Source organism: Coregonus clupeaformis, chromosome 21 (assembly GCF_020615455.1).
Source record: "Coregonus clupeaformis isolate EN_2021a chromosome 21, ASM2061545v1, whole genome shotgun sequence".
In the NCBI taxonomy this organism is placed as follows: domain Eukaryota; kingdom Metazoa; phylum Chordata; class Actinopteri; order Salmoniformes; family Salmonidae; genus Coregonus; species Coregonus clupeaformis.
Window position 1 is genome coordinate 3,608,475 of NC_059212.1, and position 18,257 is coordinate 3,626,731.

The following is an 18,257-nucleotide window of genomic DNA, read 5'->3' on the forward strand; positions in this document are numbered from 1 at the left end:
CAGCTGACCGGTGCCGGACCAGGCACCGGTGGAACGGGCACGGGCCGTGCCGGACAGGACACACGCACCACTGCTCTGGTGCGAGGAGCAGGCACGGGCCGGACCGGACTAGGAACACGCACCACTGGCTTGGTGCGAGGAGCAGGTACGGGGCATACCGGGCTGGCGACATGCACCACTGGCTTGGTGCGGGGAGCAGGTACGGGTCGTACCGGGCTGGCGACACGCACCACTGGCTTGGTGCGAGGAACAGGAATGGGCTGGGCCGGACTGGGAACACGCACCACTGGTCTGGTGCGAGGAACAGGAACGGGCCGGGCCGGACTGGGGACACACACCACTGGCTTGGTGCGGGGAGCAGGGACGGGTCGTACCGGACTGGGAACACGCACCACTGGCCTGGTGCGAGAAACAGGAACGGGCCGGGCCGGACTGGGAGCACGCACCACTGGTCTGGTGCGAGGAGCAGGAACGGGCCGGGCCGGACTGGGGACACACACCACTGGCTTGGTGCGAGGAGCAGGTACGGGTCGTACCAGGCTGGCGACACGCACCACTGGCTTGGTGTGGGGAGCAGGCACGGGCCGTACCGGACTGGGAACATGCCCCACTGGTCTGGTGCGAGGAGCAGGAATGGGCCAGGCAGGACGGGGAACACGCACCACTGGTCTGGTGCGGGGAGCAGGCACGGGCCGGTCCGGACTGGGAGCACGCACCACTGGTCTGGTGCGAGGAGCAGGAAGGGGCCGGGCCGGACTGGGGACACACACCACTGCCTTGGTGCGAGGAGCAGGTACGGGCCATACAGGACTGGTAAGGTGCACTGGTGACACAGTGCGTAGAACCGGAGCAGGATTTACTGGACCTTGGAGGTGCACTGGAGACCAGGAGTGTTGAGCCGGCACAACCCGTCCTGGCTGGCTGCCCACTTTTGCACGACACGTGCGGGCCGCTGGAACAGAACGCACTGGGCTGTGCATGCGCACTGGCGATACAGTGCGTATCTCCGCATACCTGGGTTCCTCTATTAACCCCTGCTCCTTATGTTGCCTAACCAGCTCCTCTCTCCGTGCATCTACTTCCTCCTTCTCCCTACGAGCCTCCTGCAGTGCCTCCTCTTGAATAAAGCTCTCCCGCTCTATTCTTGCTATCAGCCCCCGTAATGTGGTGGCCTCCTCTCTTACCCTGCAGATCCGATCCTTCTCTCTCTCTCGGCACTCCTCCTCCAGTGAGGACTCCTCCGGGAGCCCCCACGAGTTAGGGAACAAACTCATCGTCGTCATCATCCTCCGACTCCTCAGTATAAAACTGTTCCCACTCTTCTTCCCATGGTCGTAGGGACTCAATCTGGAAAACCAACGGGTGCAGTGGTCGGGGCTCTTCTCTCGCGCTCCCCGACCACTCCTTTAGCCCCCCCAAAATGTTTTCTTGGGGCTGCCTCTCGAGCTTCCTCCTCGGCCGGCGCCTTCTGTGTTGCCGTTGCTCCTCTCCTGCCTGGGCTTCCTCCTTCGTCCAGGGTCCTTTCCCCGCAAATACCTCCTCCCAAGACCAAATCTTCCCCACCTGTGTCCAGGGTGTTTGCTCCTGGGCACGCTGCTTGGTCCATGTTTGGTGGGATCTTCTGTCACGTTCGTTGAAGGACGGGTCAGACCAAGGCACAGGGTGAAATGCATACATGTTTATTATAAAGATAAACACACGAACAAAAACAACAAAACAACGTAACGTGAAGTCCTCAGGCTAAACACAATACAAGCCTCTACACGGAACAAGATCCCACAACTAATGATACCAAACAGGCTGCCTAAGTATGTTCCCCAATCAGAGACAACGAGCGACAGCTGCCTCTGATTGGGAATCACACCCGGCCAAACATAGAAATACACCACCTAGAAAGTAAACCTAGAAATACTAACATAGATAACCACACCCTGACTCAACATACAAGAGTCCCATGAGTCAGGGCGTGACAACATCTTGATGATCCCCAAGACCTTTGGGAAAATACTCTGTGGACTGACGAGACAAAAATTGAACTTTTTGGAAGGTGTGTGTCCCATTACATCTGGCGTAAAAGTAACACCGCATTTCAGAAAAAGAACATCATACCAACAGTAAAATATGGTGGTGGTAGTCTGATGGTCTGGGCCTGTTTTGCTGCTGTCCGGCCATCTGTTCGTGACCTCAAGCTGAAGCGAACTTGGGTTCTGCAGCAGGACAATGATCCAAAACACACCAGCAAGTCCACCTCTGAATGGCTGAAGAAAAACAAAATGAAGACTTTGGAGTGGCCTAGTCAAAGTCCTGACCTGAATCCTATTGAGATGCTGTGGCATGACCTTAAAAAGGCAGTTCATGCTCGAAAACCCTCCAATGTGGCTGAATTACAACAATTCTGCAAAATTCCTCCACAGCGCTGTAAAAGACTCATTGCAAGTTATCGCAAACGCTTGATTGCAGTTGTTGCTACTAAGGGTGGCCCAACCAGTTATTAGGTTGTAGGGGGCAATCACTTTTTCACACAGGGCCATGTGGGTTTGGATTTTGTTTTCCCTTAATAATAACAACCTTCATTTCAAAACTGCATTTTGTGGTTATTTGTTGTTTATTTTTTACTAATATTTACATTTGTTTGATGATCTGAAACATTTAAGTGTGACAAACATGCAAACAAATAAGAAATCAGGAAGGGGGCAAACACTTTTTCACACCACTGTATACTTCTGATATAGGCTTGCAAAATAACTTTCCCCAAATTCCCATGTTTTCCTGAAATCCTGGTTGCAAAATAACTTTCCCCAAATTCTCATGTTTTCCTGAAATCCTTGCTGTAAAATTCCAGAAATCCGGAGGACATAAGCAGGAAATCCAAGATCCTCCAACCAGGATATCTGGAAAACTTGGGAATTTTGGTAAAGTTACCAGAATTTTACAACCCTAAGCTGATATCATCTTCTGACATGTCTTGTGCCTGCCCATTGAGTAAACAGATATCATGTCTCTTTTGCCACATGTCAACTATATATATATATACATACACTGAGTATACCAAACATTAGGAACACCTTCCTGAGATTGAGTCCTCAGAACAGCCTCAGTTCGCCGGGGCATGGACTCTACAAGGTGTCGAATGCGTTCCACAGGGATGCTGGCTCACTGTTGATTGTGAAAAACCCAGCAGCGTTGCAGTTCTTGACACAAACCGGTGCACCTGGCACCTACTACCAAACCCCGTTCAAAGGCACTTCAATATTTTGTCTTGCCCATTCACCCTCTGAATGGCACACATACACAATCCATGTCTGAAATGTCTCAAGGCTTAAAAATCCTTCTTTAACCTGTCTCCTCCCCTTCATCTACACTGATTGAAGTGGATTTAAGAAGTGACATCAATAAGGGATCATAGCTTTCACCTGGATTCACCTGGTCAGTCTATTTCATGGAAAGAGCAGTGTTTTGTACACTCAGTGTATATGTCTTTAATCTAAATTATAACAACGATGCATTCCAGCAATAACGACTTATTTTAATATTTTGTGAGTTTTAAAACATTGTTGTTTGTAGACTGACCTGTGGTATGTGTTGTGTTTCAGACTATAAGAGGTGTGCCCGTCTTCTCACCAGACTAGCAGGCAGTCAGAGGTGTACAGAGAGGTAGAATACCCTGGTAAGACTATGGAAGATTATCCCACCTTCCCTTTGTTTCTTCGCCTCTCTCTCCCTCCTTCCCTCTGTCTCTTCCCCCTTTCTCTCTCCCTCCTTCCCTCTGTCTCTTCCCCTTTCTCTCTCCCTCCTTCCCTCTGTCTCTTCCCCCTTTCTCTCTCCCTCCTTCCCTCTGTCTCTCCCCCTTCCCCTCTCCCTCCTTCCCTCTGTCTCTTCCCCCTTTCTCTCTCCCTCCTTCCCTCTGTCTCTTCCCCTTTCTCTCTCCCTCCTTCCCTCTGTCTCTCCCCCTTCCCCTCTCCCTCCTTCCCTCTGTCTCTTCCCCCTTTCTCCCTCCCTCCTTCCCTCTGTCTCTTCCCCTTCCCCTCTCTCTCCTTCCCTCTGTCTCTTCCCCTTTCTCTCTCTCTCCTTCCCTCTGTCTCTTCCCCCTTTCTCTCCCCCTCCTTCCCTCTGTCTCTTCCCCTTTCTCTCTCCCTCCTTCCCTCTGTCTCTTCCCCTTTCTCTCTCTCTCCTTCCCTCTGTCTCTTCCCCCTTTCTCTCTCCCTCCTTCCCTCTGTCTCTTCCCCTTTCTCTCTCCCTCCTTCCCTCTGTCTCTTCCCCTTTCTCTCTCTCTCCTTCCCTCTGTCTCTTCCCCCTTTCTCTCTCCCTCCTTCCCTCTGTCTCTTCCCCCTTTCTCTCTCCCTCCTTCCCTCTGTCTCTTCCCCCTTTCTCTCTCCCTCCTTCCCTCTGTCTCTTCCCCTTTCTCTCTCCCTCCTTCCCTCTGTCTCTTCCCCCTTTCTCTCTCCCTCCTTCCCTCTGTCTCTTCCCCCTTTCTCTCTCCCTCCTTCCCTCTGTCTCTTCCCCTTTCTCTCTCCCTCCTTCCCTCTGTCTCTTCCCCCTTTCTCTCTCCCTCCTTCCCTCTGTCTCTTCCCCTCTCCATCCTTCCCTCTGTCTCTTCCCCTCTCCCTCCTTCCCTCTGTCTCTTCCCCTCTCTCTCCCTCCTTCCCTCTCTCTTCCCCTCTCTCTCTCCCTCCTTCCCTCTGTCTCTTCCCCTCTCTCTCTCCCTCCTTCCCTCTGTCTCTTCCCCTCTCTCTCTCCCTCCTTCCCTCTGTCTCTTCCCCTTCCCCTCTCCCTCCTTCCCTCTGTCTCTTCCCCTTTCTCTCTCCCTCCTTCCCTCTGTCTCTTCCCCCTTTCTCTCTCCTTCCTTCCCTCTGTCTCTTCCCCCTTTCTCTCTCCCTCCTTTCCTCTGTCTCTTCCCCTCTCCCTCCTTCCCTCTGTCTCTTCCCCTCTCCCTCCTTCCCTCTGTCTCTTCCCCTCTCCCTCCTTCCCTCTCTCTTCCCCTCTCTCTCTCCCTCCTTCCCTCTGTCTCTTCCCCTCTCTCTCTCCCCCTCCTTCCCTCTGTCTCTTCCCCTTCCCCTCTCTCTCCTTCCCTCTGTCTCTTCCCCTCTCTCTCTCCCTCCTTCCCTCTGTCTCTTCCCCTCTCTCTCTCCCTCCTTCCCTCTGTCTCTTCCCCTCTCCCTCCTTCCCTCTGTCTCTTCCCCTCTCCCTCCTTCCCTCTGTCTCTTCCCCTTTCTCTCTCCCTCCTTCCCTCTGTCTCTTTCTCTCTCTCTCGCCCTCCTTCCCTCTGTCTCTTCCGACGCCGGATTCAAAACTTAGAATTTTTCAATTTAAATTATTATGCAAAATTCTTGCTACCAATAGAATGTTATTTATATGGGGGATACAATCTTCCCAGCTCTGCAGATACTACTGCGAAGAGACAGAATCATTAGATCATTTGTTTTGGTACTGTCCATTTGTAGCTTGTTTTTGGACACAGGTCCAGGAATGGCTAAAGGTTTGCAATATTTACCTGGAGCTAACCCTGCAGGTGATCTGAAAAGTCATAGTCAATCGATCAATAATATAATAATACTTTTAGCAAACATGTTTATTTTCAATATACAATCTGTAGAAACAATGAGAATAGAAGGGTTCAGAACTTTTGTAAAACATCACAGTACAGTTGAAAAATATATGGCAAATAGAAATCCAATATGGATGGTGTTAAGAGATAGATGGGAGGTATTGAATGGAGTTGAAGGATGAGACTAATAACAACTAACAACAAATAATAACAAGATAACTAATAACGTAAGCATACTGTGTCCATAATAACTATATAGGTTATAGGTTGAGAGCTTTAGTGAAAGAGCACAGTCAGAAAGATATGGCATATAGAAGCAAACCGGATGGACATCATGAAAATGAACGGAGAAGGTTGAGGGTAGAGGAAATTCAGGAGTAAAAACAAACAAAATAGAATTATTGTAGAATTGACTGTGTCCATAAAATGTATAAGCTGGAAGTAGAGGCCTAAGCATTGTTGTTCACGAGTTTACTCCAATTAGGGAAGGGGTGGTGGGGTTGGAAAGTAATAAAGGGAAATATATATATATATTTAAAGGATGTATATAGAGTTGAAGTCGGAAGTTTACATACACCTTAGCCAAATACATTTAAACTCAGTTTTTCACAATTCCTGACATTTAATCCTAGTAAAAATTCCCTGTGTGATGGCCATTCCATTCATTCTACTGAATTAGGTACTGATTAGGTGATCACCTGAACCAAATCTTATTTAATGAGGAAAAGTATAAAAACCACTGCTGTGGTCATCACTATCCTCTTGCAATAGGACCAGCTGGATGGCAAAAACATTTCTAATAGTACCTCAAAACTAATTTTAATATAAAAATAACTATTGACCATGCCAAAAGAGTTGAAAAGGAAAGTTTTGAGTGAGGAAAATAAGGGTTCAATTCTGGCTTTACTGGCAGAGGGATACATTGAGCGTCAGGTTGCTTCCATCCTTAAAATGTCAAAGACGGCGGTTCATAAGAACAAGGTCAAGCAGGAGACATTGGGGAAAAAATGACTCTCTACTGACTGGGATGACTGCCAACTAATTCGAATGTCACTCAACAACCGTAGGATGACATCAAGTGATCTACAAAAAGAATGGCAAACGGCAGCTGGGGTGAAGTGCACGGCGAGGACGGTTCGAAACAGGCTTCTAGGGGCAGGGCTGAAGTCATGCAAAGCTAGAAAAAAGCCCTTCATCAATGAGAAGCAAAGAAGAGCCAGGCTGAGGTTTGCAAAAGACCATAAGGATTGGACCGTAAAGGACTTTAGTAAGGTCATCTTCTCTGATGAGTCCAATTTTCAGCTTTGCCCAACCCCTGGTCGTCTAATGGTTAGACGGAGACCTGGAGAGGCCTACAAGCCACAATGTCTCGCACCCACTGTGAAATTATCTGGGGGTGCTTCAGCAAGGCTGGAATCGGGAAGATTTGTCTTTGTGAAGGACGCATGAATCAAGCCACGTACAAGGTTGTCCTGGAAGAAAACTTGCTTCCTTTTGCTCTGACATTGTTCCCCAACTCTGAGGATTGTTTTTTCCAGCAGGACAATGCGCCATGCCACACAGCCAGGTCAATCAAGGTGTGGATGGAGGACCACCAGATCAAGACCCTGTCATGGCCAGCCCAACCTCCAGACCTGAACCCCATTGAAAACTTCTGGAAAGTGATCAAGAGGAAGATGGATGGTCACAAGCCATCAAACAAAGCCGAGCTGCTTGAATTTTTGCGCCAGGAGTGGCATAAAGTCACCCAACATCAATGTGAAAGACTGGTGGAGAGCATGCCAAGACACATGAAATCTGTAATTGAAAATCAGGGTTATTCCACCAAATATTGATTTCTGAACTCTTCCTTAGTTAAAACATTAGTATTGTGTTGTTTAAAAATGAACATGAACGTATTTTCTTTGCATTATTTGAGGTCTGACAACACTGCATATTTTTTGTTATTTTGACCAGTTGTCATTTTCTGCAAATAAATGCTCTAAATGACAATATTTATATTTGGAATTTGGGAGAAATGTTGTCAGTAGTTTATAGAATAAAACAAAAATGTTATTTTTACCGAAACACATACCTATAAATAGTAAAACAAGAGAAACTGATAATTTCGCAGTGGTCTCTTAATTTTTTCCGCAGCTGTAAATGTATATGTATGTACAGTATATGTATTTATGTGTGTGTGTATATATATATATATATATATATATATATATATATATATATATATATATATATATATATATATATATATATATATATATATATATATGTATGTGTATATGTATATACAGTGGGGAAAAAAAAGTATTTAGTCAGCCACCAATTGTGCAAGTTCTCCCACTTAAAAAGATGAGAGAGACCGGTCATTTTCATCATATGTACACGTCAACTATGACAGACAAATTGAGAAAGAAAATTCCAGAAAATCACATTGTAGGATTTTTAATGAATTAATTTGCAAATTATGGTGGAAAATAAGTATTTGGTCACCTACAAACAAGCAAGATTTCTGGCTCTCACAGACCTGTAACTTCTTCTTTAAGAGGCTCCTCTGTCCTCCACTCGTTACCTGTATTAATGGCACCTGTTTGAACTTGTTATCAGTATAAAAGACACCTGTCCACAACCTCAAACAGTCACACTCCAAACTCCACTATGGTCAAGACCAAAGAGCTGTCAAAGGACACCAGAAACAAAATTGTAGACCTGCACCAGGCTGGGAAGACTGAATCTGCAATAGGTAAGCAGCTTGGTTTGAAGAAATCAACTGTGGGAGCAATTATTAGGAAATGGAAGACATACAAGACCACTGATAATCTCCCTCGATCTGGGGCTCCACGCAAGATCTCACCCCGTGGGGTCAAAATGATCACAAGAACGGTGAGCAAAAATCCCAGAACCACACGGGGGGACCTAGTGAATGACCTGCAGAGAGCTGGGACCAAAGTAACAAAGCCTAACATCAGTAACACACTACTCCGCCAGGGACTCAAATCCTGCATTGCCAGACATGTCCCCCTGCTTAAGCCAGTACATGTCCAGGCCCGTCTGAAGTTTGCTAGAGTGCATTTGGATGATCCAGAAGAGGATTGGGAGAATGTCATATGGTCAGATGAAACCAAAATATAACTTTTTGGTAAAAACTCAACTCATCGTGTTTGGAGGACAAAGAATGCTGAGTTGCATCCAAAGAACACCATACCTACTGTGAAGCATGGGGGTGGAAACTTCATGCTTTGGGGCTGTTTTTCTGCAAAGGGACCAGGACGACTGATCCGTGTAAAGGAAAGAATGAATGGGGCCATGTATCGTGAGATTTTGAGTGAAAACCTCCTTCCATCAGCAAGGGCATTGAAGATTAAACGTGGCTGGGTCTTTTAGCATGACAATGATCCCAAACACCCCCCCCGGGCAACGAAGGAGTGGCTTCGTAAGAAGCATTTCAAGGTCCTGGAGTGGCCTAGCCAGTCTCCAGATCTCAACCCCATAGAAAATCTTTGGAGGGAGTTGAAAGTCCATGTTGCCCAGCGACAGCCCCAAAACATCACTGCTCTAGAGGAGATCTGCATGGAGGAATGGGCCAAAATACCAGCAACAGTGTGTGAAAACCTTGTGAAGACTTACAGAAAACGTTTGACCTGTGTCATTGCCAACAAGGGGTATATAACAAAGTATTGAGAAACTTTTGTTATTGACCAAATACTTATTTTCCACCATAATTTGCAAATAAATTCATAAAAAATCCTACAATGTGATTTTCTGGATTTTTTTTCCTCATTTTGTCTGTCATAGTTGACATGTACCTATGATGAAAATTACAGGCCTCTCTCATCCTTTTAAGTGGGAGAACTTGCACAATTGGTGGCTGACTAAATACTTTTTTGCCCCACTGTATATGCGAGAGAAAAAAAACATATGGGGGATTGGAAGTGATGCAGACAATTACATTTATGGAAGTTACAATCTATCTGCAATATTAAAACTGATCTACCCTCTAAAAAAAGGGGGTGAATACAGTGGGGGGGAAAAGTATTTAGTCAGCCACCAATTGTGCAAGTTCTCCCACTTAAAAAGATGAGAGAGGCCTGTCATTTTCATCATAGGTACATGTCAACTATGACAGACAAAATGAGGAGAAAAAAAAATCCAGAAAATCACATTGTAGGATTTGTAATTAATTGATTTGCAAATTATGGTGGAAAATAAGTATTTGGTCAATAACAAAAGTTTCTCAATACTTTGTTATATACCCTTTGTTGGCAATGACACAGGTCAAACGTTTTCTGTAAGTCTTCACAAGGTTTTCACACACTGTTGCTGGTATTTTGGCCCATTCCTCCATGCAGATCTCCTCTAGAGCAGTGATGTTTTGGGGCTGTTGCTTGGCAACACAGACTTTCAACTCCATCCAAAGATTGTCTATGGGGTTGAGATCTGGAGACTGGCTAGTCCACTCCAGGACCTTGAAATGCTTCTTACGAAGCCACTCCTTCATTGCCCGGGCGGTGTGTTTGGGATCATTGTCATGCTGAAAGACAAAGCCACGTTTCATCTTCAATGCCCTTGCTGATGGAAGGAGGTTTTCACTCAAAATCTCACGATACATGGCCCCATTCATTCTTTCCTTTACACGGATCAGTCGTCCTGGTCCCTTTGTAGAAAAACAGCCCCAAAGCATGATGTTTCCACCCCCATGCTTCACAGTAGGTATGGTGTTCTTTGGATGCAACTCAGCATTCTTTGTCCTCCAAACACGACAAGTTGAGTTTTTACCAAAAAGTTATATTTTGGTTTCATCTGACCATATGACATTCTCCCAATCCTCTTCTGGATCATCCAAATGCACTCTTGCAAACTTCAGACGGGCCTGGACATGTACTGGCTTAAGCAGTGGGAAAAGTCTGGCACTGCAGGATTTGAGTCCCTGGCGGCGTAGTGTGTTACTGATGGTAGGCTTTGCTACTTTGGTCCCAGCTCTCTGCAGGTCATTCACTAGGTCCCCCCGTGTGGTTCTGGGATTTTTGCTCACCGTTCTTGTGATCATTTTGACCCCACGGGGTGAGATCTTGCGTGGAGCCCCAGATCGAGGGAGATTATCAGTGGTCTTGTATTACATTTACATTTACATTTTAGTCATTTAGCAGACGCTCTTATCCAGAGCGACTTACAGTTAGTGAGTGCATACATCATTTTTTATACTGGCCCCCCATGGGAATCGAACCCACAACCCTGGCGTTGCAAACGCCATGCTCTACCAACTGAGCTACATCCCTGCCGGTCATTCCCGCCCCTACCCTGGACGACGCTGAGCCAATTGTGCGCCGCCCCATGGGTCTCCCGGTCGCGGCCGGCGACGACAGAGCCTGGATTCAAACCAGGATCTCTAGTGGCACAGCTAGCACTGCGATGCAGTGCCTTGGACCACTGCGCCACTCGGGAGAAATGTCTTCCATTTCCTAATAATTGCTCCCACAGTTGATTTCTTCAAACCAAGCTGCTTACCTATTGCAGATTCAGTCTTCCCAGCCTGGTGCAGGTCTACAATTTTGTTTCTGGTGTCCTTTGACAGCTCTTTGGTCTTGGCCATAGTGGAGTTTGGAGTGTGACTGTTTGAGGTTGTGAACAGGTGTCTTTTATACTGATAACAAGTTCAAACAGGTGCCATTAATACAGGTAACGAGTGGAGGACAGAGGAGCCACTTAAAGAAGAAGTTACAGGTCTGTGAGAGCCAGAAATCTTGCTTGTTTGTAGATGACCAAATACTTATTTTCCACCATAATTTGCAAATAAATTCATAAAAAATCCTACAATGTGATTTTCTGGATTTTTTTTCTCAATTTACATTTACATTTACATTTTAGTCATTTAGCAGACGCTCTTAACCAGAGCGACTTACAGGAGCAATTAGGGTTAAGTGCCTTGCTCAGGGGCACATTAACGTCATTTAGCAGACGCTCTTAGCCAGAGCGACTCACAAATTGGTGCGTTCACCCTATAGCCAGTGGGATAACCACTTTACAATTTGGGGGGTTAGAAGGAATACTTTATCCTATCCCAGGTATTCCTTAAAGAGGTGGGGTTTCAAATGTCTCCGGAAGGTGGTGAGTGACTCCGCTGTCCTGGCGTCGTGAGGGAGCTTGTTCCACCATTGGGGTGCCAGAGCAGCGAACAGTTTTGACTGGGCTGAGCGGGAGCTATGCTTCCGCAGAGGAAGGGAGCCAGCAGGCCAGAGGTGGATGAACGCAATGTCCTCGTTTGGGTGTAGGGACTGATCAGAGCCTGAAGGTACAGAGGTGCCGTTCCCCTCACTGCTCCATAGGCAAGCACCATGGTCTTGTAGCGGATGCGAGCTTCAACTGGAAGCCAGTGGAGTGTGCGGAGGAGGGGGGTGACGTGAGAGAACTTGGGAAGGTTGAACACCAGACGGGCTGCGGCATTCTGGATGAGTTGTAGGGGTTTAATGGCACAGGCAGGGAGCCCAGCCAACAGCGAGTTGCAGTAGTCCAGACGGGAGATGACTGTCCAGACTGTCATTGTTGACGTGTACCTATGATGAAAATTACAGGCCTCTCTCATCTTTTTAAGTGGGAGAACTTGCACAATTGGTGGCTGACTAAATACTTTTTTTCCCCACTGTACATGCACGCACCACTTTTCAGTAATTAATTTTTTTGAATTTTTTGAAACAAGTTATTGTTATTATTTCACTTCACCAATTTTGACTATATTGTGTATGTCCATTACATGAACTCCAAATAAAAATCCATTTAAATTACAGGTTGTAATGCAACAAAATAGGAAAAACGCCAAGGGGGATGAATACTTTTGCAAGGCACTGTGCATTTGGCAGGAGGTTAGGAAGTGCAGCTCAGTTTCCACCTCATTTTGTGGGCAGTGTGCACATAGCCTGTCTTCTCTTGAGAGCCAGGTCTGCCTACGGCGGCCTTTCTCAAGAGCAAAGGCTATGCTCACTGAGTCTGTACATAGTCAAAGCTTTCCTTAAGTTTGGGTCAGTCACAGTGTTCAGGTATTCTGCCACTGTGTACTCTCTGTTTAGGGCCAAATAGCATTCTAGGTTGCTCAGTTTTTTGGTAAATTCTTTCCAATGTGTCAAGTAATTCTCTTTTTGTTTTCATGATTTGGTTGGATCTAATCGTGTTGTTGTCCTGGGGCTCTGTGGGGTCTGTTTGTGTTTGTGAACAGAGCCCCAGGACCAGCTTGCTTAGGGGACTCTTCTCCAAGTTAATCTCTCTGTTGGTGATGGCTTTGTTATGGAAGGTTTGGGAATCGCTTCCTTTTAAGTGGTTATAGAATTTAGCGGCTCTTTTCTGGATTTTGATAATTAGCGGGTATCAGCCTAATTCTGCTCTGCATGCATTATTTGGTGTTTTTCGTTGTACACAGAATCTCAATTTGGTGTTTGTCCCATTTTGTGGAATATTGGTTGGTGAGCGGACCCCAGACCTCACAACCATAAAGGGCAATGGGTTCTATAACTGATTCAAGTATTTTTAGCCAGATCCTAATTGGTATGTCGACTTTTATGTTCCTTTTGATGGCATAGAAGGCCCTTCTTGCCTTGTCTCTCAGATCGTTCACAGCTTTGTGGAAGATACCTGTGGCGCTGATGTTTAGGCGAGGTATGTATGGTTTTTTGTGTGCTCTAGGGCAACGGTGTCTAGATGGAATTTGTATTTGTGGTCCTGGCAACTTGAACTTTTTTGGAACACCATTATTTTTGTCTTACTGAGATTTACTGTCAGGGCCCAGGTCTGACAGAATCTGTGCAGAATATCTAGGTGCTGCTGTAGGCCCTCCTTGGTTGGTGACAGAAGGACCAGATCATCAGCAAACAGTAGACATTTGACTTCAGATTCTAGTAGGGTGAGGCCGGGTGCTGCAGACTGTTCTAGTGCCCTCGCCAATTCATTTAATGAGGCAAATAAGTATTTGACCCCCTCTCAATCAGAAAGATTTCTGGGTCCCAGGTGTCTTTTATACAGGTAACGAGCTGAGATTAGGAGCACACTCTTAAAGGAAGTGCTCCTAATCTCAGCTTGGTACCTGTATAAAAGACGCCTGTCCACAGAAGCAATCAATCAATCAGATTCCAAACTCTCCACCATGGCCAAGACCAAAGAGCTCTGCAAGGATGTCAGGGACAAGATTGTAGACCTACACAAGGCTGGAATGGGCTACAAGACCACCGCCAGCAGCTTGGTGAGAAGGTCACAACAGTTGGTGCGATTATTCGCAAATGGAAGAAACACAAAAAACTGTCAATCTCCCTCGGCCTGGGGCTCCATGCAAGATCTCACCTTGTGGAGTTGCAATGATCATGAGAACGGTGAGGAATCAGCCCAGAATTACACCGGAGGATCTTGTCAATGATCTCAAGGCAGCTGGGACCATAGTCACCAAGAAAACAATTGGTAACACACTACGCCGTGAAGGACTGAAATCCTGCAGCGCCTGCAAGGTCCCCCTGCTCAAGAAAGCACATATACAGGGCCATCTGAAGTTTGCCAATGAACATCTGAATGATTCAGAGGAGAACTGGATGAAAGTGTTGTGGTCAGATGAGACCAAAATCGAGCTCTTTGGCATCAACTCAACTCGCCATGTTTGGAGGAGGAATGCTGCCTATGACCCAAAGAACACCGTCCCCACCGTCAAACATGGAGGTGGAAACATTATGCTTTGGGGGTGTTTTTCTGCTAAGGGGACAGGACAACTTCACCGCATCAAAGGGACAATGGACAAGGCCATGTACCGTCAAATCTTGGGTGAGAACCTCCTTCCCTCAGCCAGGGCATTGAAAATGGGTCGTGGATGGGTATTCCAGCATGACAATGACCCAAAACACACAGCCAAGGCAACAAAGGAGTGGCTCAAGAAGAAGCACATTAAGGTCCTGGAGTGGCCTAGCCAGTCTCCAGACCTTAATCCCATAGAAAATCTGTGGAGGGAGCTGAAGGTTCAAGCTGCCAAACGTCAGCCTCAAAACCTTAATGACTTGGAGAAGATCTGCAAAGAGGAGTGGAACAAAATCCCTCCTGAGATGTGTGCAAACCTGGTGGCCAACTACAAGAAACGTCTGACCTCTGTGATTGCCAACAAGGGTTTTGCAGAGGGGTCAAATACTTATTTCCCTCATTAAAATGCAAATCAATTTATAACATTTTTGACATGCGTTTTTTTTCTGGATTTTTTGTTGTTGTTATTCTGTCTCTCACTGTTCAAATAAACCTACCATTAAAGTTATAGACTGATCATGTCTTTGTCAGTGGGCAAACGTACAAATCAGCAGGGGATCAAATAATTTTTTCCCTCAATGTATATGTTGAAGAGGGTGGGGCTTAAACTGCATTCCTGTCTCACCCCACGGCCCTGTGGAAGGAAATGTGTGTGTTTTTTGCCAATTTTAACCGCACACTTGTTGTTTGTGTACATGGATTTAATAATGTTGTATGTTTTTCCCCCAACACCACTTTCCATCAATTTGTATAGCAGACTCTCATGCCAAATTGAGTTAAAAGCTTTTTTGAAATCAACAAAGCATGAGAAGACTTTGCCTTTGTTTTGGTTTGTTTGTTTGTCAATTAGGGTGTGCAGGGTGAATACGTGGTCTGTCGTACGGTAATTTGGTAAAAAGCCAATTTGACATTTGCTCAGTACATGTTTTCACTGAGGAAATGAACTAGTCTGATGTTAATGATAATGCAGTGGATTTTCCCAAGGTTGCTGTTGACGCATATCCCACGGTAGTTATTGGGGTCAAATCCACTTTTGTGGATTGGGGTGGTTAGTCCTTGGTTCCAAATATTGGGGAAGATGCCAGAGCTAAGGATGATGTTAAAGAGTTTAAGTATTGCCAGTTGGAATTTGTGGTCTGTATATTTTATCATTTCATTGAGGATACCATCAACACCACAGGCCTTTTTGGGTTGGAGGGTTTGTATTTTGTCCAGTAGTTCATTCAATGTAATTGGAGAATCCAGTGGGTTCTGGTAGTCTTTAATAGTTGATTCTAAGATTTGAATTTGATCATGTATATTTTTTTGCTGTTCGTTCTTTGTTATAGGGCCAAAAAGATTGGAGAAGTGGTTTGCCCATACATCTCCGTATTGGATAGATAGCTCATCGTGTTGTTGTTTGTTTAGTGTTTTCCAATTTTCCCAGAAGTGGTTAGAGTCTATAGATTCTTCAATTAAATTGAGCTGATTTCTGACATGCTGTTCCTTCATTTTCCGTAGTGTATTTCTGTATTGTTTTAGTGATTCACCATAGTGAAGGCGTAGGCTCAGGTTTTCTGGGTCTCTATGTTTTTGGTTGGATAGGTTTCTCAATTTCTTTCTTAGGTTTTTGTATTCTTCATCAAACCATTTGTCACTGTTGTTACTTTTCTTCGGTTTTCTGTTAGAGATTTTTATATTTGATAGGGAAGCTGAGAGGTCAAATATTCAGTTGAGATTTTCTACTGCCAAGTTTACACCTTCACTATTACAGTGGAACGTTTTGTCCAGGAAGTTATCTAAATGGGATTGAATTTGTTGTTGCCTAATTGTTTTTTGGTAGGTTTCGACACTACTTTCCTTCCATCTATAGCATTTCTTAATATTATTCAGTTCCTTTGGCTTTGATGCCTCATGATTGAGTATTGCTCTGTTCAAGTAGACTGTGATTTTGCTGTGGTCTGATAGGGGTGTCAGTGGGCTGACTGTGAACGCTCTGAGAGACTCTGGGTTGAGGTCAGTGATAAAGTAGTCTACAGTACTACTGCCAAGAGATGAGCTATAGCTGTACCTACCATAGGAGTCCCCTCGAAGCCTACCGTTGACTATGTACATACCCAGCGTGCGACAGAGCTACAGGAGTTGTGACCCGTTTTTGTTGGTTATGTTGTCGTCGTAGTAGTGGGGGAGGGAATGCTGTCACCTCCAGGTAGGTGTTTGTCCCCCTGTGTGCTGAGGGTGTCAGGTTCTCTCTATCTATCTCACCCCCCCCTTCCCCCAGGAAGGAATTCCACATGCAGCCAAGTACAAAGTTCAATAAATGTAAATATATCTTTCTCCCCCCCTTCTCTCTCTCTCTCTCTCTCTCTCTCTCTCTCTAGATTTCAACAGAGCCCATGAAAGAGAGAAGTGCCTTGGAAGATGAACTGAGACTGCTAGTGCTATCTAAGTGTGTCATGGGGAACATTGGTTATGTTACGACGTCCATAGAAGCTCACACATACTTTACTCTACTCTACTCTACTTTACTCAACTCTACATTCTGACAATCTCTGAGTTCTGCTGCCAAAAACCATGACGACACGTGGACGCTATTGTACGACACTTGAATTATATCATGCCTCTCTGTGGGAGTGATTTTGTGTTCATCGACATGCCTTCACAGGTTACAACAAAAACATTTGGTTGGACTATGGTTGGACTATGGTTGGAGTTTGGTTGGACTATGGTTGGAGTTTGGTTGGAGTTTGGATGGTGGTCTCTGAGCTGTGGTTGTAAACAGCGGCTACAGACAGAAAGAAAGACAGACAGACACACACACACATAAAGACATACAGTGATATTTTGGTTGATAATTGGATTCATTACAACGTTTCTTGACAGACAGACAGACAGACATCCTGATCTTTTGTTCAGCTACATTACTCAGACGCAGAGATCCACAGAAGATCCACATCTCTGATGTAATGACTGATTGGTAGCCTGGTAGTAATACAATCCCTGATGGAATGACTGACTGGTAGCCTGGTGGTCTGCATCAGGACTCCCTATTGCAGGAGGAGGAATACTTCCCTTTATAGTGAAAAAGCTGCCATTTTGGACACTGCATCAGGATTTCTGGAAAAACTGGGAATTTTGGGAAAGTTACTGGAATTTTCCAACCCAATGAGGACCAATCTGAATTCACAGCCTATTCCCTATAATGCCCCTACCAGAGCCCAATGTGGTTATACCTACAGCATGTGCATGGGAGAACAGAGTGTCATCTGAGATCTCAGTTTAAATCTTAGTCTATGAAATACTCCTTAAGAAGAGATCATCGTCGCCACTTGACAGAGAATCCAACTGTCTGAACATAAATGTGTTACATGTGGTATTATACATATATATTTATATGTTCACGCTTTTGTCAATTGTCTCTTTGCACATTGTGTGTATACCTACCCTGTAGTGCAGTGTAATGTAAATATTGTAAATACTAAATATATATAAAATATAAATAAATGTGTTTGGTAAATAACATTACGTTTCTTGACCGTGTGTGTGTGTGTGTGTGTGTTTGTGTGTGTGTGTTTGTGTGTGCGTGTAACCCTTCGCCTGCCTTTACAAAGTGTGACCCCTTCTCAGTGTACTGTTGTCACAGGACCTCATTAAAGTGAAACTGCACACACACACACACACACACACACACACACTGAGTAAACCACTCACCAGTACTGTTAGTGTTGGCAGACTGCTATACAAGGCAGAGAGGGAAGTTGCTCAAACAAAGTTTATTTTTCCATCCTGCCTGCCTGGGTCTGAGAAGAGAGATGTGAACACAAGGTTTATTCTAGCTGACTGTTAGTTGACCACAAGGTTTATTCTAGCTGACTGTTAGTTGACCACAAGGTTTATTCTAGCTGACTGTTAGTTGACCACAAGGTTTATTCTAGCTGACCGTTAGTTGACCACAAGGTTTATTCTAGCTGACTGT

General features: G+C 45.4%; 1 protein-coding gene across 1 annotated transcript in view; it reads left to right on the top strand.

Moving 5' to 3' along the window:
- Positions 1-17,731, top strand: part of LOC121538748 (ALK and LTK ligand 2) — a 25,536-nt gene extending 7,805 nt beyond the window's left edge. Inside the window, exons 5-6 of the mRNA XM_045206070.1 lie at positions 3,594-3,667; positions 16,663-17,731. Coding sequence (XP_045062005.1) covers positions 3,594-3,658 — 65 coding nt within the window. The 3' untranslated portion in view covers positions 3,659-3,667; positions 16,663-17,731. The remainder of the gene's footprint in view (positions 1-3,593; positions 3,668-16,662) is intronic.
- The last annotated feature ends 526 nt before the right edge of the window (positions 17,732-18,257 follow it).